The sequence below is a fragment of the Micropterus dolomieu genome, linkage group LG20, assembly GCF_021292245.1.
Source record: "Micropterus dolomieu isolate WLL.071019.BEF.003 ecotype Adirondacks linkage group LG20, ASM2129224v1, whole genome shotgun sequence".
In the NCBI taxonomy this organism is placed as follows: domain Eukaryota; kingdom Metazoa; phylum Chordata; class Actinopteri; order Centrarchiformes; family Centrarchidae; genus Micropterus; species Micropterus dolomieu.
In genome coordinates this window covers 5,307,437-5,332,544 of record NC_060169.1, presented here as the reverse complement: position 1 = coordinate 5,332,544, position 25,108 = coordinate 5,307,437, and the positions used below count along the sequence as shown (strand labels likewise).

At 38.9% G+C, this 25,108-nt stretch overlaps 2 protein-coding genes across 5 annotated transcripts in view; both read right to left on the bottom strand.

Moving 5' to 3' along the window:
* The window catches only part of prmt3 (protein arginine methyltransferase 3), a 63,294-nt gene extending 53,509 nt beyond the window's left edge, over nt 1–9,785 (bottom strand). For 3 of the 4 annotated variants that reach the window (XR_006822152.1, XM_046032312.1, XM_046032314.1), the window contains exons 1-8: nt 9,646–9,689; nt 9,238–9,385; nt 4,905–4,987; nt 4,768–4,817; nt 4,370–4,475; nt 3,006–3,171; nt 2,346–2,487; nt 271–336 (exon numbers count right to left, since the gene is read on the bottom strand). Coding sequence is in view for 3 of the 4 variants with exons in the window: in XM_046032312.1 (XP_045888268.1) it covers nt 271–336; nt 2,346–2,487; nt 3,006–3,171; nt 4,370–4,475; nt 4,768–4,817; nt 4,905–4,987; nt 9,238–9,385; nt 9,646–9,676 (792 nt within the window). In the remaining variant the exon portion in view is untranslated. Of the gene's footprint in view, nt 1–270; nt 337–2,345; nt 2,488–3,005; nt 3,172–4,369; nt 4,476–4,767; nt 4,818–4,904; nt 4,988–9,237; nt 9,386–9,645 lie in introns of all 4 variants that reach the window. The other variant, XM_046032313.1, reaches the window with a different exon arrangement.
* A 2,714-nt stretch (nt 9,786–12,499) lies between these two features.
* On the bottom strand, nt 12,500–19,069 carry htatip2 (HIV-1 Tat interactive protein 2). The gene is made up of 7 exons (XM_046032315.1): nt 18,768–19,069; nt 17,859–18,048; nt 17,655–17,762; nt 16,658–16,795; nt 16,457–16,518; nt 15,392–15,628; nt 12,500–13,389 (listed from the first exon to the last, which is right to left on the bottom strand). The coding sequence occupies exons 1-6, from the start codon at nt 18,890–18,892 to the stop codon at nt 15,412–15,414; spliced, it is 840 nt and encodes a 279-aa protein (XP_045888271.1). The 5' UTR covers nt 18,893–19,069; the 3' UTR covers nt 12,500–13,389; nt 15,392–15,411.
* Between the last annotated feature and the right edge of the window lie 6,039 nt (nt 19,070–25,108).

Sequence of the window (25,108 nt, the reverse complement as noted above, 5' to 3'; positions counted from 1 at the left end):
GGGGGGGGGGGGGGGGGGGGGGGGGGGGTTAGGGTCTTGGTGGACGATTGCATGTGTCTCTTATCAGCGCTCTGCAGTCGACATTCGAGGTGCTAATAAAGTCACACTGTGTTTTAAATCAGACATCATCGCCTTACTAATGTCTTCCCTGCACAATTCACAAGCCAATTTCTGTTAATACACTTGGCTGTACATTAAACCAGCTACCCTGCACATACTGTATACACACATTAATACACATATCTGTTTGCGTTTGCTCAGATGACTCACCTTGTCTCTGAACACTTGAGGGTTACGGTACATGAAGTCGCGGTAACTCTCTGTGCGAACTTTATCCTGTGAAGAGAATATGTAAAATATATATAAATTAACTCCAACTTCTCTTGAGTGAAAAAGTAAAAATATATAATATTATTATATAATATATATAAAATATTATAAAATACAACATGTTAATGTGTAGTGCAAATTCAAATATGCTGCAGGGTTTCTAGGGGTTATGGGAAGGTTTGTAAATCTAACCATTTGCAGTTAATTTGCATTCTACAACTGCTCACCCTTTTTGGGAAATAAATCTTAGAACATGGCATGTAAAGCTTTTTCTATACATGTGCAGAACAGCAGATCAAAACACACTATAGGGGATTCTTGGAAAAATTCTTGGACCAAATGTGATGAATTCAACTCAGATATTTTTGTAACGGAGGTTAGGTCAGGACTAGCTAATTAACCTGCCAATCAAATCTGCCCACAAACCGCAGCACCTCTTCTCGAGAGGAAAAGCTACAGAATCTATTGAAATGACGGTAAAATGCATTAATGTAAGATGCAGTGGAATCGAGGGTGTTCTATTCAATACTTGGTTTAAACAGAATCTACAGCTCTTGGAAGATAATTACACAAAAGAAAGTTTTCAATTAGATAATCATTAGTAATGTGAATAACTAAAAAGCCATTCACTGTTCATTGCAATCAGCCAGATCAGTCAAATAAGCTTTGATATTTGTGTCATCACGCCACAGAAACACAAATGTATGCTGTATCACCATGTAAATAACTGAAGCCCATCCTGATACGGAGCATCATAGCAAAATATCATTATTGGAGTCAATACATGTTTCAGCTGTAATTACTTCCAGACTTTTAGATTGTAGATGTCAAACAACATTTAGATTTACGGTTTAATGATTTGGAGATAACATGTAATTTCTGTTTTTATGACACTGCAGCTGCAAAACAAATGTTGTTGCAGGGTTGTGGGGTGTTGTCTCAAAAGGCTCTCAACATATCAGCGGTGTCGTGCCATGAGGGTACTGTTTAAGAATTTGAAAAAATCTGAGCCTGCCCATTAAGACAATGCTGTGTATATAGAATGTATAATTTAAATATGTAATTAAAATCAGATGTTGCAGATTTACAGTGTTCAGCCTCTTTTCTGACCACAATGGGACACTAAAACTATCCACTGATAATGAAATTCCTGAGTGTGTAAGCTCCATAAAGCAAAGTGAGGCAGGTTTTCTTTGAAAAGATTCTCATCTCCTTCATGTCACACCAATTGGCCAGTATCTGTTTTTTTATTAATCAGGCTAAAACGGTCAGTGACAAATTAAAAGTTGATTAATTTTAAACTAAAGTGATGTCCATCTAACTCAAAAAACATGACACCCTCTTTTTCAAGGGGTCTCTCTCACACACACACACACACACACACACACACACACACACACACAGAGTGCGTCATAGGTGATGCACTTCACACCAACCTGTGAAAGAGTTGACCACATTCTACCGCAAAGCCCCCCAGTCACGTGTTCTCGGCCCCTCCTGAGGCTCTGATGGAGTTGACAGCCTGACGCACACATGTGACGCAAAACTTAACAGTGCTTAGCACCAATCAGGACAGCCAACAGGAGTATGTCTAAGCACTGCGGTAAGTAGAACAGGAAGGGAGGAGACAGAACTGACACCCCCACCCCCCACCCCCGCAGGCTTGCTGACACTTTCAAGTTTTATGCGCTTGAGCAGTGTAAAAATTAATTTCCACGTTTCGAGCATCCGCCGTGTATGCTGGTGTCTCACATGAGAGCTCAGCACTTATTGCTGATTTGTCACTTTTGAGAAAATGTCTTGTCCTCAGTATCAATGTGTGCATAAAGATGATCATCTTCATTTACGTGCTACATCGAAATCTTTCAGCCAAGACGTACGCTGATGAACCCACTTTTGCTCTGCAGAGACTGCTGCGCCCGCGGGGAGTGACTCACAAGACTGTAATGAGACCTGCAGGCCTGGTCAGTGTGTGTGTGTGTGTGTATGTGTGTGTTTGCCTGCACAACTCAGACCTTCAGCATCTCCTCATGGATGCCATAATGGCCGTAGGAGCTGAAGTAAGCCTCGTCCTCGTCCTCTCGGAGCTCAGCCACAGTGCCCAGGTTACCAGATCTGCCCGTTTCTGCATTCAGTACCAAACCCTGAGCCAGCAACCTGAAAGATCAGCGGACAGATCTGCGTTTAACTTCTCATATTAGCAAATGGGACAAAAGCAGCGACCAGAAAGCAGAAAGCACACACAACCTTCATGCAGGACATAGCAGTAAATGGAGGAGATGGGAGGCATTCATCTTTCTAACTCTCTTCCTTCACCCCCCCACCACTTTCAGTAATTTTCCCGTTATTGCCCCCCCCTGCCTACGTCCCCCCTCACTTTAACCTCCATGCTGCAGTGGAATTTTCCCTTCCCTTTTTTATCTTTCCTGTTCCTCCAAACTTCTTCCACAAGGTACTCTAGTTGAGGTTTCTGCAATCCTGGGCTCACTGTGTCCCCCTGCTGGCCTGAGGAAGGTATTGCAGAAGTAAAGCAACACACTGAGCAGACTGCAAGCTCTCAAGAGCACAAAAAGAAAGAAATCAACCCAAGAGCAACAAGAAATTAGCTAATAGGATAACATTATCACACTTAGTGGTTATACAACAACATGTGGAAATGCAGAAACATCACTGACTTAAGTTTGTGTAGGTCATCCATGGCTCTGGCCAACGCCTCCTCTGAGCTACGGGCTCTCTCTTCAGCGGCCTGTGCCCTCTGCAGCAGTGCATCATGGGAGCCTGGCCCAGATGACGGACACGTCAACTGACTCAACCGCTCACTGCCACAGAGCTCCTCAGGGTCTGCCAGAATCACAGAGACAAACGGATATATAAAACACAGAAGCAGAACACAAAGACTCAATACAGTGACTAACTCCTGCCTCTGATCCATTTGTTTTAATGTTTTAATGTTTTTTGTTAAGTCTTCTTATAAAAACAAAATTACTTTTTTAGTCAATACAAATAATAGTAATAAGCCCTGTAATTAACAATAACTCTATACGAGAAATGGGTGTTGCTTGCCTTGGATGTGTTTGTTTTATTTCTGTGTTGGTAAGATTTCACCAAAAATTTAATTATGTTACAGTCACACCTTTTCAGCGGCTATATAGCACAAATATCAATTATCAACAAAGAGAACAGAGATATTAGGACTGTTTAAACAGATTCAGTGCCACATCACACATTAGTCTCCCTGAGTCCAGAGTTACATGCAATATGTTTGGAATTCCCATTACAAAACGTCATCAGAGAACAAGGCCGTCTTTCTAGTCTATCATTTAGCACAGTCATGCAATAATCATACAGGGAGAAATGTACTGCAGATGAGGCTTAGAGACCAATTTCTATAACCAGGGCAATGCCGCCAAAAGACAGGCTGGGGGCTAAATAAATAATAATACCCTTGCTTGTTCTCAACCTGAAAATCTGTCACTCCTCTCCTCTAATGCTCTCTGCACTTACACGCATAACAAAATCATGCTTATTCTCGGAGTTCTTTTCAAGGGGTTTCTGGGAAACATATTTTTCACTGCAGTAAAAGCAGGTGAAGCTGGTTGAGAGAAAACAGCTATACCAAAAAATTTAAATTCCAAAACAAAAGTTAGTCTGTGGATGCGTGGGCAGACTAATCATGTTTAAGAAGAAAAAAATGCAACTTGTGTCACGTCCTGTGTCTTGTGACACAGGACGTACAACAGTTGGGTGATCCACGCAGAAGGGCAGATTGGGCCATCCCAATCAATTTTTCAGTGACCATGTTGCCCAGCGGTGAGACTGCACCATCATGGAATCCCAATAACGGTCAAACATGTTTCACATTTCTTTGTTGTTCTTGTAGTCTGAGCAGTTGCATAAGCACATTCTCCACTCCAGCTCAAATCAATACAGTTGTTAGTCAGGTAACGTGACATGTCCTCTGACAAATGTCATCAGGAGCATTTTTAGACAAACTGCAGTCAGTTACTCTAAAGTAATAAAACTAAAATCTGTGCTGTACCTGTCTGCAGCAGGGGGTCGTCCTGCAGGACTGGTCGCAGGAAGTCTTCGCTCTCCCAGGGTAAGGGAGCATCTGGCAGTCCCGTCAAACAGGACGCATCACATTTCTGTAAACAATCCACATTATTCATTAATTCTATTACACTTTAATGCTGTATTGAATTTACTTGACTATCTTTCAGCAGATGTTTTCTGATGTTGCTTGGATGAAATATTAACAATCAATTTATCTTGTGTATGAATAAAAATTTCAAACACAAGATAAATTGAACAATATGTACATTTAAAAACATAAATTTTGCTTACAGCAAACATTTTTAAATGTAAGAAATAAAGGGTGTGAACTTTAGATCTGTTCTCTACAGTATTAAATCAGATCCAATTACAGATAGTACTTACCGTTGACCGTATGAAGTTGATCATCTTTATGTAACCGTAGTCATCCAAATCTAAAAAGGGAAAAGAAGGGTGAGCCATTTCAACAAAACTGAATAGTAAGTTCTTCATTAACATAGAGAGCATTAGTGTCAACTTACTGTATTTTCTTATCACGTCTACAAGGCTGACCTGGTGCTCAGCCATGCAGTGCTGTAGGGTGGCAGGCACAGAGCTCAGCAACCTGAAACACAAACGTACGGTAGGAAAATCTGTCTCTAAAACATCAGAAACTTACACATATTAATCTTTCCAAATCAATAAAGATCATCAGATTTATTGGTTTGTTGTATACAAAATTTACTGGATCATAACATTAAGTTAAGTAGTAACTTACAGAACTAAACCTTGAATTTTACACTACTATTAAATGCTTGTTGTGGTTCTCAAGTTTTGATTTTCAATTATTGCATCCACTTATGTCACAGTCCTCAGGTTTTAAAGCAGGGAGGAAATAGTAATAACTTGGTTTGGGTTGTGCAGAATAAAGCAAAATAATCTTTCCTAGACTGATTTTTATCTTAAAGAAACAGAAATAACAAGTAAAAGTAAAGACAGGTAGATGGGACTTTCAGTCCGATAACTGACCACTAGGTGAAACTTTGGATTCTAGGACCAGTGCTTGTGGAAGAGTAATTCATCTGAGGCAGCTTCTACAATTTATTTAAAAGCGCCTTTCAAGTCACCCAAGGACACTTTACAAAGTGTCAGGTAATACAGTTTATACATAATAAAAGATAGAAGTGGCAAGAAAATGCTAACAAGATAAACAAATACATTGATAACATACATATGATGAAACACAGAATGTATTAATAATATGCATATGATAAATATGACGTAGGTGTGTAGGGATGGAGAAGACTGAATAGGAGGGTGCTACGCCATGGAGACATTTATAAACAAGAAGTAGTACTTTCATACAAATGCAGTATTTAACCGTGAGGCAGTGCAGTTGTTGAAGGGTTGGGGTGATGATCTAAGTGCAGCTTTTGATACAGTAGATCACTCAATTCTTCTAAACAGACTGCACAAGCTGATTGGCCTCTCAGGTACTGTTCTTAATTGGTTCCGATCATTTCTCACTGATAGAGAATTCTTTGTGTGTATTGATGAATCTCTTTCCAGACATAAAATGAATTGTGGTGTCCCACAAGGCTCAATCTTAGGCCCAACCCTTTTTAATTTGTACATGCTGCCGCCTGGAGACGTCATCAGGGGCCACGGCATCAATTTTCACAGTTACGCTGATGACACCCAGCTATACATTGCCGTGTCCCCTGATGACCCAGGACCAGTAGACGCTCTTTTTAATTGTTTCCTAAACATACAGTCATGGATGGCAGAACATTTTCTGCAGCTCAATCAGGACAAAACAGAAGAATTGGTCATTGGTTCTGAATCTCAGACGGAGAAACTTAAAATGAAATTGCGAATGCTGGCACTAAGTCCCTGTGATAAGGTGAAAAACCTGGGAGTTATCTTTGACTCAGATCTCAGTTTTGAGTCACATATTAGAAATATTTCTAAGACTGCTTTTTATCATCTCAAGAACATTGCTAGAGTACGACCCTTTCTCTCTCAAGCAAACACTGAGACACTTATCCATGCTTTTATTACTTCCAGGAATGATTACTGTAATTCTCTGCTTTCTGGGCTTCCGAAAAACAAAATCTCTAAACTGCAGCTGGTTCAAAACGCTGCTGCACGTCTTTTGACTAAGACCAGAAAGAGAACACACATTACCCCTATCCTAAAGTGTCTGCATTGGCTTCCAGTTAATTTTAGAATTGATTTTAAAATCCTTTTACTACTTTATAAGTCATTTAATGGTATTGGTCCAGAATACTTAGCAGATTTGCTTTTACCTTATGAACCTACTAGAACCCTCAGGTCCTCTGGTAGTGGCTTTCTAATTATTCCTAAAGCCTCAACTAAAATCTACGGTGAGGCATCCTTTCAGTGTTATGGCCCGCGTTTGTGGAACTCCCTTCCTGTTTAGCTGAGAGCAGCAGGAAATCTGGACATTTTTAAAGGCAAACTAAAGACATACCTATTTAACCAAGCTTTTAACTGAGCTGTATTTTGGGTGGGGCAGGGATTGATTGTTGGGCTTGACCTGCTTTTTATTTCATTTTTTAGTATTTTAACTATTTTAAATGGTTCTATAGTGTGAAGCACTTTGTGTTACATGTATTTGTTTGAAAAGTGCTATATAAATAAAGATTGATTGATTGATTGATGGATGTGCTCTCAGGACCATGTGTGGCACAGAACTCCGGCAGCTGAATTCTGCATATATTGTAGTCTGTTTAACCCCAAAGTGGGTACACCGAGGAGAAGGGCATTACAGTAATATAACCGGGATGTGATGAAGGGGTGAATGAGTGTCCCCGCATCAGAGTGTGGGGCACAGTCTGGTGATGTTTTTGATGTGTGTGTGTCAAAACAAAGAATGGAGTCAAAAGTTATACCAAGATTTTTCATCTCAGCAACAGAGGATGTTATAAAAAACAGGGATGGACAAGTTTAGATGGAAGACTTTGTGAAGTGTGGCGGGGGAAGCAATGAGAATATTCTCAGATTTAAGTTTAAGGTAATTGCAGGTCATCTAAGCATTAACATCATTTAAGCACTCTGTGAGGTTGGATGGTGGTGCATATGTAGGGTTGTGTGTTGTCCGCATAGCAATGAAAATTGAGGCCATGTAGACAAATTATATGTCCAATAATTGATGTAATATGAGCCCTGTGGGACACCGTGGGAAAGGGCGGATGTGGGAGGCCTAAAGCTGCTAATGGAAAAAAGCTGTTGTCTAGATGTGAGGTAGGACTTGCACAATGGTAGCGGAATGCCAGTGACACCAATCAGTGATTTTAAGTGGTTCAGCAAAATTATATGACAGACCATCTCAAAAGCAGCAGTGAGATCTAAAAGAATGAGTGTGAAACCAGAGTCGGCCGCTACAAGCCTTGGCAAGGACAGTCTCTGTACAGTGTTCTGCCCTGAACCCAGACTGAAATTCTACCCATAGATTGTTTTTGGACATATGAACCTGGAGCAAACTGGCTACAGTTCGCAAAGAGTTTAGCAAGAAATGGGAGATTCGTAATCGGTCTCTAGTTCTTATACTTCTCCAGGTACAAGGATTTTTTTAGGACTGGGGTAATAGCAGCGATTTTTAGACTGGAGGGAACAGAGCCAGACAAAATAGATGTATTTATTAAGCCCCCCCCCCCCCCCACCAGCACTCTCTCACTCAATCTAACTCTCTCTCTCTCTCGTAGAAGTTCTTAGAGTGAACAATCACAACCATAGACAGAAATTAAGGATGATGCCAATACAGTTTTATGCAGGAAACACAAAATTTAAATACAAGAAATAAAATACAACTTAAGAAACAGAAAATGAAAACTGTTAATTTTGAAGTGTGTAGATTATCCTCAATAGTTGCTGGAAAGAGGTGTCCTTTTTACCACCTTTGTCGGCGTGGTGCCGAAACCAAAACAATCTAAATGGTGGTCATAGGGAAATTGCAATACAGATTAACTGAACTATTACAGTTTAATTCCGTGATTTTCAGGACGCATCACAAATTGTTTACTGAGGTTAGACAGAAACACCAAGCAGATGAATGTGGCATCAGTCTTTAAAAGTTGCCATGGAATCACTGACAACCTCAGACCTTTACTATGTGTGGTGGAGACACAACATTTTGTCACATGGACATTAAGTATTTAGAAATGTCTTTTAAAAATCCTAGTTGGTTTTCTACTTTATGTTCTTGGCTTGTTTCTTTCAAATGTGAACATTTGTCACCATTAGTTCAGCCCCAAAAAACATTTAGGGCCCTTATTTTAAATACTACACTTACATTTAGGTTGTTTGCAAATAACCTCTAAACTCCAGCGATTGATAACTTTAATAACAGCATCAGATACAACCCACTTTGTATACCGCAATGGTAACTTTTATGGAACATTTTGAGTTTAGAGAGCTCCGTGGCCAAGATGCAGGGTGCAAAACAGGATAAGATGTTAAATTTGTCAGCTCACTATGTCTAGTATGCTATCTGCTCTCCTCCTGATGTGTAAATATATTGTTTTGTTAGGCTTGTTCTTTGTCTTTTATACTCCAACTAGTCTGTATATGGCTGAATTTGTTTTAAATATGAATAAAAAGTGTACTACAAAAAAAAAATGTTTTATCTATTGAGGGATATATAAAAAGTGAATATTTAGCTTGATTACCCAGACTGTTATATAACGGAAAGGTAGAAAAACATTAGAAGAAAAGCACTTCGTGTGGTTTGTCTGTTTCATCTGAGGATGGAAAATCGCTGCAGTGCAGCCAAATGTCCAGTGTATTTCTAAAAATACTGGCGGTGGTAAAAGTATGCAGTATATTTCCTCTGGCAGTGCAATGTCATCTCACCTGTCACAGAACAGACAGGTAACGTTAACTGGCTGACTGTCCTCCTCCAGCCACTGCCAATGCTCTTCATCATCATCATCATCAATGTCATCATCATCATCACCACCATCAGAGAGCTCGGGCATCTCCTCGGCACCTCCATCGCAGTCTGTCAAAATAAAACCGCATTACAGTTGCATGTAAGAGAAGCCACACCGTCACGCTGGCGGTGTTGAAATAGCTTTTCGACTTTTCCTCAGACAGATTAGCATTGGCGTTGCTAAAAAAAAAAGGATGCTAAAGCGTCGTGTATCGCAACTAAAAACCCCATTCATTAACTGTTTACGCAAAATAAAAGTGATCGCTAGTCAAACTAAACACTTGCATCTTTAACAGCAACAGTTACGGGGGTTTAAATTTGCTATTTACCACACTCACGTGGGTCTGTGTACTTCGCCATGATGTCTCCTAGGTTTCAGTGGACTTCCTGGTGACGTTTGGTGACGTAAAGGAGGGCAGGGCCAGAGTGACACTTCCAGATGACCACCACAAGATGTCGCCAAAGTTACATTTACTTGCACACCGCTCATCTCATCTACTTCATCTTCCCAAACAGGTGAAATGAACAAACATGACACGTCCGCGCTAATAAGCCTCAGCAGGTTTTATTATCACCATTCAAACACTGCAGATATTCCACTCCATACATATAAAACATTTGTGTTGCAGTTTCCATCCCTGCACATGTCTGATGAATTGTTATGAGCAGGGATATCATAGTTGGAAGTCTTTGGAAAGGTTTAAATTTGCCTTAGAAATGGAATTGTGGTCTGTCTTGCGGTGGAGGATGGCATCTGCCGAGTTGGCTTCCTCTGGAATTGTAGTTAAGATTTTGCTGCCTTTCATTTGGCTATTGGCACCACTTCAAGCACTTCACAGTGCTGACAAATAAATGCAGGTATGGAGTGCAGGCTTGATGGGCCCTGAAAGCTGCATAGGGCACTCTGTAAAATATTAAAATCAAGAAAGTACTTAGTTGTATGTATAGGGAATGGTTGTAACACTTTTTAAATAACCTACCCCACCCCTGTCAGCCATTGTTTAGCTAGCTATATTAGCATAGTGGTTTGAAATTAGCAAGAGAAAAATGCATCACATGTTGCCTAAGAAACTACAATTTAATCTAAGTTGTACAATTTTATCTGAAATAGTATAGATACTAAACAAAATATAGTCTTTGTCTAACAAATTTACTTTCTTACTGCAAAATAATTTTTGTTTGAAAGTAGGTAAATACTGAAATGATCTCATGATTACCTTTCCTGTAATTGATGGTGTTACAACACTCCCCATGTTACAACCATACCCGGTCTCCCCTAGCTTTTCTGCTGTTTTTTCCAAAGCCTAGTGGAGTTTTGTGTACCTTGACACGTTAAAAACTACTTGTTTTTGTATGATAGGTGTGAAACCTGAACTGCACCTGTGGAGAATACAGTACCAGAGTGTGCTTCGTCAGTCTTCTCGCTATTTGGAAAAGCAAGTGCTTTTTCCAGAGCAATTGTATGCCACAGTGCTTCGCCGTCATGTAAATGAGGCTGAGCTTATGCCAGATTTAAAATGATTGACTTGACTTCTTGGAACATTGCTATTTGTGTTTCAGGCAAAACAGAGTAAGGATGCTGGCTTTGAATTTGTGGTGATTTAGAGTCACTGCTGTGAGATGAGTAAATGTTGCTACTTGGCCCTCACTTGATGACCAGCAGCAGGGATTCTGAAAATAGGTGGTTTTACTCCATCGTTTAAATAGTCTCATTGTGGACTCTTGGCCTGTTCTGCAGGACAGGACATAACCTATTGAAACAAACTACATTGATGGATACTGTATTATTCTATACAGCAGGTAACTCAGTTTTGTTAAATGTGTATTAAAAGTTAATGGCTGTCAAAATTGCAGACCGACAGATTAAAATACCTTTCTGAGTAATCTCAAAATTGATCAACAACCAGCAGCCAAAAATGAAGCACAAACAGCATGGCAAAGGGCAACAGGTTTCCAAAGTATATTTTGATATCTGTAAGTATTCAAATAACTACAATATAGTAACCTTGAACCTGACAATTTCCCTAAAACTCTGTAGGGCTTTTCAGCTGCACCATACACAATGTGAAAACCTATTGGAACACCAGCATAGACCCCTATTCTCAAAGTCTAAGCAGTGAAACGCTGATTAACTCAGCTTTTGCTGATTTTGGATTAATTGCTGCATGGCCCAAGGCTGCACAGAGGACTATATGCCTTTCCCCAGACAATGTCAGTTGGAGGTAAATACTTCTGCTTAATGTCACTTGAATTTTGTTGTTTCTGTCACTGTGTATTGATGAAATTTGCAGTATCACAATCAGCTTTATTTGCCTGGTATTTGTACTGTAAAGAAGCCATAATATTTGTTATGGATGAAGTCAGCTGTAGACATGCTGGTGCAAAGGTTTGTATGTTTGGATCAAAAAAGATGTGGCTGTTAATTCTCAGTTTTGTTATTTTATTGTAGAGAAAACTGTATTTCAGTTGAAGGACTGACTTTCTTGCTACAAAGATTATTTTTGATAGACTTAGTTTTTTCTCTACTGAAGCCAGTTAAACATTGTTTGGATGAATACTGTCTTATATGAACCTATTGTCAGCTACTAAGATAAGAGAGAAAAATCAAGAATGGAAAAAGAAACCAAGGGACTTTTAATCTCTAGAAATATGACACTATAAAGGCCATTTGTCTGAATGTAAAATTATCTTTACTTGTGTGGGACTTTATCTCCCAGAGCCTATGCATTTGTTTTATGCAAGGTCATCATCCTTCAAGATACTTACTGACTTCTTGCAGAACACTTGTCATAAATGTTTTACCCCAATTTCTCTATGAACATATCTCTAAGTAAGGCACAGCAGTGAGGTAGTAAGCATACCAGGATGCGGTTGAATAGTCAAAAAATTACATCGTTTTTCCCTAAAGATTTTGCCTTGACCACGATGGAAAATATGTGAAGGAGAATTCTGGCATTGGAGTTTTATTCTCTCTCGTTCTCTCTCCCTGTGTATGTACATCATCTGTTTCAAATGTAAAATATCACTCTGGAAAGCATGTTTTTAATGGCGCCACTAGTTTTTGTTTTTTTTAATCCATTCAGATTTTTATTTTTTTTTTTTTACACCTGCAGCGGCCTACAGTACAGGTTTTGAAAGCACAATGTGTGGAGCCACATTCAGTCACAAGGGGGCGCTGCTACATAAGTGAGAGAAGGCAAGTTTATTTCAACATCTCTCAAATACACAGGCAATTCAAAGTACTTTTACACAGAGCAACGAAATGCATGAAAACACCGGAAAGGACACCGGAAAATGAAAAAAGTAGTAATCTGGATCATTGCAAGCACATGCATAATTTAAGTTGGTTCCAAGATGATATCTATCTTTGAGAGAGAAAGAGAGGGGCAAGGACTTTTAAGACCTTTTAAATTGGTAACTATACTTATAGAACCATCATCTAGCTTTGGAAAAATTTATTCTAAGTTGTTCCATTGCTGGTACCACTGTAAAAATGGAAAGTCATATCTTAAACAGATTGCATTGTATCTGCATGTTACAGATACTGTTAAATCTAAAATGAACAATAACTGTATATTACCGGTAATATAGCGCATATACTGTGCAATTTTTACCGCAGAGATGTGGTATAGCACAGACCTTGGATATTATTAATAGTGATACAACCATAAATCAAACACACAGTTAAATATTAATAAAAATGTAATGAAAACATGTTCAAAACACCCAATATTTTAATTTAGTGTAGAATAAACTCAAGCATTTACTTTAAGGCAGTTGTTCAGTGTTGTCTCAGAGCACAAATGGTAAACATCAAAAGCCTGTCAAAAGTTCCCTGATGACAATATCAATACAGTATCATTAAAGACCAAAGAAATTAAACCCAAATATTTTTCTAACTTCACAGGTTGTCTTCTCCATAAGGAATCTGGCAAACCCAGTTCAGTCAAGTACTTTTCATAGAAACACCCTTTGGTTTTCTGACAGTTGCAAAATCAATGGATAAATTAATGTGAATGTGAAAATCCTTTGACATGATCATGTAGTCATCTCTGTATATCTGCTGAAATTACCTGAAAAGAAAAAATAAAATTAATAGTGTGGAGTCACAGGACACACACAAAGTTATTTAACTTGTGCACAGCTTTAGAGCAAAAGAAATATTACTATGAATTTTACAGTTCTTTAGGGGTTTCATCCTGTACGTCTTAACCACAGCTATTAGTGTGTTGGGCTAAAACATGAATTTGGATAACAAATTGTTATCTTGAGACAAAAGCTACTGGCCTTTGTTGTGGATGTTGCTTTTATAAATTAGTGATCATCTTAGAAGACTCATTATCTGACTTATAATAAAATTAGTCTGGATTATAAAACTACAAACATTTACCAACCAGAAATCCTAAGAAGTGCTGTTATGGAAACCAAATAAATATACATACTGGTTATTTAAAGGCCTGAACGAAAAATAAATTGTCACGATTTTAGTTGGAATGGTCGTTTTTACATTTCATTTTCACTGAAAAAGAAAAAGTATAGAAATTATGATTTTTGCTGGGGTACCAAACAAGCATGGTCCTTTAAAGAATGTGATTTGTAGGGTTAGGATTTTTGATAATATTTCGATCAATTGTTCAGCCCTATTTATTGATAATATTAAATTGTTCTGTGTGTGTAAAATCTAAGAGTGCAAGCTTCCATTTACATCTGAGTCACTTTTACCAGCTCGGGCATTAACGTTATGATGGAGACAGAAAAAATACACTGCTCAAAAAAATTAAGGGAAAAATGCAACAGTCAATGGAAACCAAAATCAGCAACCAATTGAGGGCTGGAATCAAAATAACACCTAAAGTCAAGTAAACAAACTGAAATCGCAGGCTGATCCAACTTGCGTGCCTTTGATCACGGCAATTGATGACTCGGTGTGTACGGCCCCCACGTGCCTGTATCCTCTCTGGACGACGTCTGGGCATGCTCCTGTGGATCTCCTCCCTGACCTAGATCAGGGCATCAGTGAACTCCTGGACAGTCTGTGGCACTACCTGGCAGCATCGGATGCACCAATATGTAACGCCCCCGAGGTTCTCAATTGGATTCAGCTCTGGGGAACGTGAAGGTCTGTCCCTCTAAAGATATGCCTTGCAAGACCATCACTGACCCACCGCCAAACTGGTCATGCTGGATGATGTTGCAGGCACCACGTTCACCACGGCATCTCCAGACTCTTTCACATCTGTCACATGTGCTCCGTGGGCTCTCATATGTGAAGAGGAGGGGGTGTCAATGGTGGACATGCCATTGTCACCCTCATGGAATCTGTTTCTGAAAGTCTGGTCAGAAACATGCACACCAGCAGCACACTGAAGGTTGTTTTGTAGGGCTCTGGCATTGCTTCTTCAGTTCCTTGTCGCACAAAGAAGCAGATACCTTTCCTCCTGCTGGGTTGATGCCCTTCTATGGCTTCTGTCCAGCTTTCCTTTTGTAATTGCCCGTCTCCTGGTATCTCCTCCACACACTTGAGACTGTGCTGGGAGATGCAGCAAAACTTCTTGCAACAGCCGAGTATGGATGCGCCATCTTGGAGAAGCTGCGCTACCTGTGAAACTTGAATGGGCTGAACCTTTTGCTACCAGTAGTAACAAGAACACCAGCAAAATGCAAAACTAAAGTACAATCAGTCCGGAAGGATATGGAGAGAGCAACTGTCTGTGTCCACCACCTGCAAAAGGGGTTTTAAAGGTTTGTCTTGCTGTTGCCTCTCCAGTGCACCTGTCGTCACTTCCATTTGCACCAAAACAAATGACACTGATTCACACTCGCTTATGCTGAAGTTTAACTGACACGATGTTATACTGTGCTGATTAAGTGTTCTCCATTTTTTTTTTTGAGCAGTGTATTCCTTACATAAAAAGACAACATGCAAACAACAACCACTCATTTGTGTGATGCAATACCTCACCAGTGACCTTTTGTCTAGTCATAAGATTAGGAAGATTTGGTGTCAAGGAGTCCAGAATGGTTCACATTGCATGAACATAGGTTATCAGCGTAAATGGGTAATATTTTTCTCACCTCAGTGTATTTCTGCTCTCTTATTTCCCTGTGCTCTTTCCCAGACTGGCGATGGCTCCGTTCTCCAGGATCTCAGTCTTCTGCTCAGGTTGAAGCAAAGTGTTTGACACCATTGCTTTTGCCACCACTTGGATTGGTATGGACATGGATGTAGAACACACAGCAGAAAAGGCACTGAAGAATTTCCTGGCCAACCACTCGCTAGGCCGACTCTCCCGCCTATCTACCAACAAAACCCTGTTGCAGAGAAACACAAAGGTATTGATGACTTATAGATTGTATTTTGTTGGATCTGGTAATTACAGAGTAAACAATGACCTGATCGATACGGCAGATTTGACTTTTTTTCCTCACATTAATTCTCAATCTGTCATTCTAGAATGACATTTGTTAGAGTAGTAAAATCATCAACTTGTATCATGTAAAAGGGTGCAATCAAATGTTTTGCAAGGGCTGTAACGCAGTGAAAAAGTAGATTTTGTTATAGTTGTGTATTTGATACATTCAAATTTCACACTACATTATTATGATTCATCCATAACTTCAAACAAGTGTATTGTTTACTGAATGGAGTTTTGGTAAGTCAAACTGCCAAATTGGCAGCAAGGGTGGAGTCAAAACAAACCCAAACAGAGTCCATGAAAAATTAGTAATTGTCTTCTCTGCTGATGTCAACTAAGGATGGATGACAATGAGCATCAGCCCAGATTGTTCTGCTCAGCTTCCCTACGCATTACAAACTCCCAGCAGCTATCAGAATTCAAAATCCATCCCCACATTCCCACAATCCAATTTGTTATGAAGTAATTTCCTGTTGCTGGTTGAGACAATGTTTACATGCCTAACAAAACTTGCTGCAGTTCAGTTGCAAGAGGATGCATATTTTCAGGCACATCTGTGCAAATATTTGGTGTTGGTCAAATTGACAGATTGTTAGTGTCAGCTGTTCACACGAAACACAATACGTCTGTTGTAGATAACATATTCATCTATTTTATTAGTTTGGGTTTTGTCTTGTCTCGTGTAGTGAATATGGAAGTGTGTGTCGTCAAATGATTGACTCACCCTGGTCTGTAAATGGAATATCTGTCAAAACCTAGTGCCTCAATATCTGCTTCCACTTGTCCCTGTAAGAAAATCAATTTCATTTTGAATTTCATGTCCATGATCGTCCAATGTCATCATTCAATGACACACAGGTACGCTTTAGTAGAGAAAAAAAACACTTAAATATGTGGCATGCATTAGAGAAAGGAAATAAAATACTTTGACTTTGAGGTAGAGGAAGTTGCTGTTTTTATCGGCTCCTCTGGAGGATTCCAGGTGGAACTGTGTGCAGCCTCCTGACTTGGCAAGCTCTGCTGACTTTAGAACATAATCATGATCAACGCGGATGAATCCTTCCTGAAATAAGAGAGAAGTAACAGACAAAAATGATTTTTGACAACACTGAAAGTTGTCTGCCAAAGCTTAGCAGCAGTTGACAAAATGTAAAAGTTGGAAACTTAATGTTCATATTAAAAACAGTAAACTAGCTCAGTAGAATAAAGATAAATAAGAAATGTATCATAATTATGGCTGACTAATAATTCAAAATGATCATAACATTTAGTAATATATTAACAATACGAACATATTGAGATAGCCTATATTGTTTTACAGTTATTTTGTATTTGTCTCATTTGACTAAATGGGACAAACACTTGCGTTGATATATTTTACTGTATAATTTTTCATTACCTTAAATAATATATCAATATTGAGATAATGCTGTGATTATTGTTTTGGTATTTTTTACATACTGTTCATAAGTGTAATGCCAAACACTTTAATAACACTGCTGCTCTGACATTTAATCTATGCCTGAGAATAAAATAAGCTACAGTAGGAACTGCTCATTCACAGTTAATCTGAGACAATACTTGGCAGAGCTCAGATGGACAAATTATGCATTAGTGTTGCTGTTTCTAAACTACCTCAAAGCTTTAGCATTCTGTCCTAAAATTTCCTCCTTACTTACTAGCCTACATCTACGGTGATTATGGCAAAATATGTTAGCCTAGCCAATTTATTAGTTGGGCTCTACTGGGAATGTTGGTACATGGCAAAGAAATTGCTGAGTCATTGCTACTAACCAACAACACCATCAAATCCCAGCAGAAATATATTGTGTTTTGGTAATTTAGTGCTACACTACAACAGTAAAATCACAACATAATTCACCAGTAAAGTACCCAAATTGGATTTGTTAAGTTTAACTTACAGCCCCTGCTTTCGCTCTAGTTGTTCCCAGGCAGCAGTAGCCAACATCATGGCCCTGGAAGGCAGCAGCATAATCATCAAGCTTCTCAAAGTCCACCACCTCTTGTGCCTGGAAGCATAGAAAACAGTGTCAAGCAAAATTTCACTCTCACGATAATGAATTTCAGGTAATGGAGTAAAGATACAAGGGCATCAACCCACTAACCAGGTTTTCATATGCTTTGCCCTCAAACATGAGCTGTCTCCTTCCGATGAGAGTAATCTTGGAGAAGATGTTGCGCTCTAGCAACTCTTGAAGCAACAGCTTGCCTGTTTCCCCAGAGGCACCAAGGATGAAACAACTTTTATTTTGCTGCCTGAAGTTTTCCTCCATTGTCTTCATGTCCTCAGCCATGCTGTGGGCCAAAAGAAATTGACTGCTCTCTTAGCACTGTGAATGACTGCAGGTTTTTTGTATTATGTAGTCACTGTATGCAAATATGAAATATGCTGTGAAAACATTGATTAATATCCTGGCATAACTATAGGTCTTGTTTTTACATACCAATTTGGGCCATTAATATGAAATTCATTGTTCAGTTAGATACACTGTGATTGTATAGTGTCATGACAAGAAATGCTATCTTCAGAGGGGCTAGTTATTAGTAGGTTTTTATTGCCAAATCAATTTATCTTTGTCTTAAAGAGGTTAGTAATAGTGTATTAAATATAAAAAAAACTGGTAGGCCTATAGTAGACGCAATTTAAGACGAATTTATGAGAAGATGCATACAATTGTGAATCCAGTCCCAGTTTTGTCTGTAAATGGCGAGAACACTATCAAAAAAGAAATGTCACTTTAAATTGACAGATTTCTTAAAGGGGTTTGGCTTGACGTTTGCTCTTTGATTAACGTTACCCAGGAACGTTCCTTGATTAATCGTTGCTTCACTGTTACGAACACACTGGTGGTCTACAGGTATGGGACCATTTCAGTTAACGTTAACATTAAACATCAATTATATAAGTATTTTGTAACGTTACGTATAACTTGGGTTAGACAGCAGCAAAATATATAACGTTTGTATGTGCAGAGTCCAGCTGGCAGAGAGGCTAACATAGAGCTGTTCTTTACCTGATGTATTTAACCGGATCGGGGTCGTCGAAATAATTCAAAACCGCTGCAATAACAACAATTACGACAGTTAAGAGCCCGGTCGCTTTCCCCAGGGTGGTGCCCAGTAGTTTCATAACAAACATTGCTTTCAGCAACGCTTAAATTGCTGGAACGCTTCCTGGTTGCTTCATCTTTACAGACGGGGCTCTCTTTCTGCGTCGTTGATAGGCTGACGACAAAATCAGAAATAATCGTCACCGTCAATATGATAGACAGCATGAGACTGTTTTAATATATTATTTAATTGGTATGATATTGTAGTACACCCAAATGAAACCGGTACCCCTGCGAAGCGCCTGATCATCTAGTTTTCCATAGACAACTCTTTATGCACAGCGCATGCGCACTTCGAATTATAAAGCCCCATGAGTCCCTACAATATTGCATCTAAAATTTTCACTCTCTCTGGTACCTATAATAGACCCATTAGACTACTACGTAAAGTATCCACTTGTGGTACTTAATTTCTTATCATTAGTTACAATTATAATGTAAATTATATTAATTACTTGTAATCTAATTCATTAGAGGTGAACAGCAGGATCTCCCAATATTAAATTAATTATGCAAATCTTCTCTGTTACAAGCATTTATTTCAAAAGGGTATAACTACAGTCTAGTCTTTATTAGGAATAAAATACTAATAGCTTCATGCCTTTTTTGTTCTCAGGACAGTCTATTTTATTGTGGAAAGGTAAAGAATTAAAGCCGAACCCCCTTCTTACACAGATCCAAATTAACTCTGCACCATCTCCATTAGTTCTTCTTTCATCCTGCTCAAGTCATCATAGTTCTGACCATACACTCCATCATTAAGTAGACCAAGTAAAGCTCGTTTAATTATGGAGATGCAAGTAATCCAGTGGTAAAAGAAGTAGCCTATATGGATATTTTACTTTCAAGTTGGAGAGAGGAGTTTGTGCACATAGAAGAACTGCTAGCAAGACTTTATTTCCTAATGTTACTCCGTAGCAAACTCCCCTCTCCAACTGTGACTCATGTTTCCACCGGCGTCTTCTTCAAATAACAAATCATGAGATTTCAAAGTGAGAATTGCCATTGAGCGAGACTTCTGTTTGTGGCTAATAACAAGGGGTGGTGTTAGGGATCCTTTTCATTATGTTGTCAGACACCCTGATATAACCGTCTGAGCCTGTCGTGGCAAAAAGAAGCACTTTTTGTGGATTTAATTTTGACAGGCGCAATTGCCCCAAAGGAATACGTTGTAGTTCGCGGCTGCCAGCTGAAGCCATCTACTGGGTGGATTCCAAACCTTTTTGTACCTACTAGTCATTCTGACCCCAAATTTATATATGAAAATTGTGCCCAGGTTTAAAAATGCCAAAATTAAGTTTTAGGTTAAAGTAGCAATACTACAGTGTAGAAAAACTGTTACATGAAAAAGTCATGCATTCCTTAATCTTATCTAAGCAAAAGTACAAAGGTAAAAGCACCAAAATGTAGGGCCTACTTTAAGTGCCACAGTTAAAAGGACTCATTATGTGGAATGGCCCATTTCAACATATTAGAATATTGTATTATAATGATCGATGTATTGCTGTGTACATCACTTCGGTGATGCAACTGGTGATTGTGGAGTTTAATTAAATTACTCTATATACTGCTGGAGAGCTTGTGAATTTCCCCTTGAGCATCAATAAAATCTGCGATCTTGTATAATACATACCAATTTATTTGATTATATTTTGTATTCTTAATCTAAATCTGTAAAGTAACTGGAAGAAAAATCTAATAAAAGTAGTTGAGCACAATATTTGCCTCTTTGGAGTAGACTAGCAGGAAACGGAAATACTTTTTAGACTGGATTTTGGTTCTATTTTAGTGTGCTTGTCATGGCAATGGGAATAATCGGTCTGTAATGATAATGGGATTAAACAATATTCTACAGCAGTGCTCCTATTGTCCTTGCACATGGCACTCATGAGGACATTATTTTTTTTTTTTTTCAAAAAGGGAAGGGTTTTCAGTGTTTTTATGTAGCAGAAAAAGACAATGCTAGGTAATGACTGTACCTAGCTGTCAAGAATTTGTCCTCTTCTTTTGAAGTTGCAGCATTTGTAGAGTTCATTAGACCGAGCCAACCCTAATTGACCAGAGAATGGTTTTACACAAAGCAGATGGAGGAGATTGAAATCAAAAAGAAAACCATGAGCCTTAAAATACATTTAAAACTTTTTGTAAACTCTCTGCCACTCTCTCTTCTCACAAAGCAAACAAAATGCAAGCTGCTGTTCAGCCAGTGCTGTTTCCAGCCAATTGGTCAGTTCACACCCCTGAGAAAAGTTGCTGGTAAATAAGAGCAGCTTTGACATATGTACACTTTAAAATGTGTAATGGCCTAATTTGAGGAAACTCTATAAATGTTTTATTGTGCTAAAATCATAAATAGAAAAGCTAGAAAGATATTGAAGAGCAGCATATGATGTTAAACATGGCACATTTTGTAGCTGTATAGAAAGCAGGGTCTTGCAGTCATGAGGATTAAGACCTTCCGGATATCTATGAAGATTCTCAGTCATCCAGGTCATAGTTATCCAACGAAGGTTAAAATCAAGGGCAACTGGACTTGGTTGAAGATCCTGGAAGACGTTTCGTCCCTCATCCAAAGGACTTCTTCAGTTCTGACTGACTGGCAGGGAAACTCAGCTATTTAACCTCAGTGGGGTCGTTGGCCCGGGTCATCGATACCGCTGGTTCGTTAGTGTTCCTTGTTGCTGTGACGACAGTCGTTACAGTCGTTGAGACTACCTGTGGCCAAGACTGAACGACCATCGTTGGTATCTTCACCTGAGGCCAATAGGTTACGTTTGTTGAGTTTCCTGGGAAGTGATTCCGGATAATTGTTTTTTTCTTTAAACTGATGACAGCTTTTTACATATCAAGCCCTGTCTAAAAAACACAAAGGATTTGTAACTTATTCTAGGATACAATGGATATTTTCTTTCCAGATAAGTTGAAAAGTTTTCTGGGATGGCAGCACTGTAATTTTATCAGGAAATCCAGCCTGGACCCGGAGTGGGAACCAAACCCTGAAAAATGTCTTTGCCTTTTGTCAGACCTTCGTGGGGTTTCATTAGCCAAAACCTCCTCACAAAGAAAGCAAGTCCAGTCACATGCAATGAATTCATCAACACCCCATGTTTTTAACACCCCTGCCACTTGGAACACAAGGCATCGACCCAATTTAATAGAATATGATGGAGCCAGGGATGATCCTTTAAAGATGTCAGCAGTAAGAGACAGAAAGAAAAGAGGCTGAGGCTGAGAGAAGAGGCCTTAAACTGGCACTCTGCTGAAATGAAATGTCGCCTCATTGTTCCTTAGCCGCGGGTGCTAATTGGGCCTAGCTGCGGGGAGGAAAGCTGCCGCTGGGCTCCTGTCTGTCACACCTGTTGAGTCATTGTCTTTCACATTGATCAGACAGGAAGTTGGAGGAAGAAGGCTTATGCCTCAGTGGGTGCGTGGCAGAAACGTGGTTCAATTTCCTTTTAGAGCTCCGCTGCTGGAGGTGAAAATACCAATGGTGGTCAGTGGTCAATTGCGTTTGTCTATTGATTAGCTTTCACTAAAGGACATATGGATCATAAAGAGTTGGTTTTCATTGGCTAGTTCACATTCTTTGTACCTCAACCACAGTTCCTTCTGCATATCCTCAACATTGCATAATACTTTTGATGTCTCTGTCACTGCTGGTCTGCCATTTTTAAAACATGGTTTTCAGTAAGTAACATATTAAGGCATTTGCTAATATTAATAGAAAATGTACGCCTGTTTGGAAATGTTGGCACAAAGTCACAGATGTAGTAGAACTGCTTCTTCATACCAAAAATGCACTGTAATGTAACTTCTGCAGTTGTGGCTTAAACGTGCAAACAATAAAAACTCCAACCTGGTTCCTTGACTCAATGCTGAATCAAAGTTGGGATGTTTAGTTTAATCTCAACAATACAGTATCTTAATTTCTTTTAGTCACAGTAAAAACAGACTTTTTACTTTGACGAGAATGGGTCCAAAAACCATCTCAGGTGTGTAACGATAAACAGTTCAATCAAGAAGTGTCACATTCATAATATTGTATGTATCTAAATTTAAATTAAAACAAATTATGACACTGCAAAACTCCTTAATTACTACTTTTATGTGCTTACAGCTGCTTCCAAGTTTCACTATTTTTGTTGCCTTTGTATCTTAGTTTTCAATTCAAAATGCAAATGTTAAGCAGCTTTTACATGAAACTAAACTGAATAATAAAAACGTGTAGCATGTAGTCATAAAGATGACGTTCAAATGTCTGAACTGGGTTGGCATCTCCAAACTCTTCAGTTGGGCACAAACTCTGATTTAAAACATCTTTACACAAACTGATTTTAGATTTCCTCTGTAGGACATGTAATCTGACTATAAAATTGTTAATGTTAGCATTTTCCGGCAGCTCTTGTGACCTCTGACAGTTCAAGAGTTATTTGATTACATTTGATTGCGGCCTCTGGCATTTCGCAAAAATTACCACATTTTATGAGATGATGTCGCAACTGATCTGGTTAAGGTAGCTGTTTTGGTGATTTTTGATATTGCATTAAATTTATTTATTTCCATGACAGATTCTGAAATTCTGTAAAAATTACTAAATGGGATAGAGAAAATAACTTTAAATCATGTATATATGAGATTTAAGCATATTTCCAAAGAAGCACAAATGCATACATCACTGATTATCATAGATGGACAAACAGAAGGGCGTCACACACACACACACACACACACACACACACACACACACACACACTCTGTACACAAACACATCTTAAGGCTTAGGATACCCGGTTCAGACTCTGGAGTGTGATGCTAATGATGGAAATTAATGGAGCCTGACAGAACAATCTGCTGCCCATTGTCTCCCAATAAACAGCTTTACAGTCCACATGAGCCACAGAGGGGACGGGAGGTTTAAGCTGAGAGCTGAGACAGTGAGAGCAGAAGACAGGCAGGGTGGAGGGTCAGACCTCAGGGGACAGTACTGATCCTGAAGTGGGGATTAGCTCAATTAGAGAGGCACTGTCTGATCAAGATGCAGGGTTCAGTGGTACCTATGATATGTGTGTGTGTTATGGGAAAAGCCTTCATTATTAGAGCCGACTGTTGCCATTATTTGTTGCTGTGTCTACTGATGCAGCTGGTGTCAACAATAGTCAAGATGATGCCTTTTGCTTTCCTGTGACCTTCTGCTCAGATATCCATTTATTGTCATATATTTCAATGGTAGTTAATCTCCAATGTGTTTTATCGTCCAAATGACAACAGATTCATGAATATTTCAGTGTGCTTAAAGTCAGCTTGTTTTATCAGTGAAAAAGCATTGTGAAAGTTTTAAGATTAATATCTTCAACTTTTATGTTTTTAGCTTGGTAAAAACACATTCACTATTTTTTAGCATTAGAGTTGCAGTTAGAGTATGTAATGTGGTGTGTTGCATTTAATGTGTTTGTGTGTTAGCTTCAATGAAGAGTCGGAACAAGCAGATACAGAATATCCATGAGGATAATAATTTAAAATTTTTACAGGTTGTTAAGGAACCCATTTTAGAACATTTGTTGTTATTAGGAAATACCCAGTGTTGCTCTGAATAAGCATTTAAAAAAAAGACAACTAGGTAAACTAGAGTGGTCCTGTTGCAAATTGTAATTTTGTTAATTGAAGTAGATTAGCACTGATATTTTTTTTATTTTTTAAATATTGTTTATAGTCAAATGTACTTTTTGTTATGCAATTATATACAACAAAAGCCAAGTCTGGATACCTTTTTTGGGTTTTTTTTGTTTTTATAAATGTAAACAAAAACAACTGCCTATATCTATCAATCAATCATCATCCTGTGTGGAAGAATTTTTCTTAATTTAAAGGAACTGCAGGAGAAAGGAAAAATCAAAAGTTTGAGGTGTTTAAAAATGCCATAGCAGCTGCCAGATCCTTGGATCAGCTGTGAAAAAAGGGGTACAATAAAGTAACTCCACTGTAGGACAGAAGCTCACAGTCTTCCCCAGGCTTGGCTTTGTTACAGGCTCAGACTTGTGGCTCAGACCTTCACAATATGTTTGAGGCGAAACAGAGTATCAGTGGTGCTCAGAGGAGCTTTCCTGCTCAAAGAGCCGCAGCTAAGTAGCAATGAGACCTGCTTTTCCTCCTCTGCGGAACAATGAGCTCATTAAAGGAGTAAACAGATTATCACTGTTTTTCAATAAGTGGTCCTAAAAAGAGTCTGGGGGACCTGGCAGCTCTCA

Excerpts from the sequence above, each read along its gene's own strand:
- htatip2 (XM_046032315.1), bottom strand. The coding sequence starts at position 18,892 with ATGTTTGTTATGAAACTACTGGGCACCACCCTGGGGAAAGCGACCGGG. Across the intron at positions 17,763-17,858 it reads GCAAAGCATATGAAAACCTG|GCACAAGAGGTGGTGGACTT; the intron begins GTTAGTGGGTTG and ends CTATGCTTCCAG. Across the intron at positions 15,629-16,456 it reads TATTCCATTTACAGACCAGG|GGTTTTGTTGGTAGATAGGC; the intron begins GTGAGTCAATCA and ends TCTCTGCAACAG.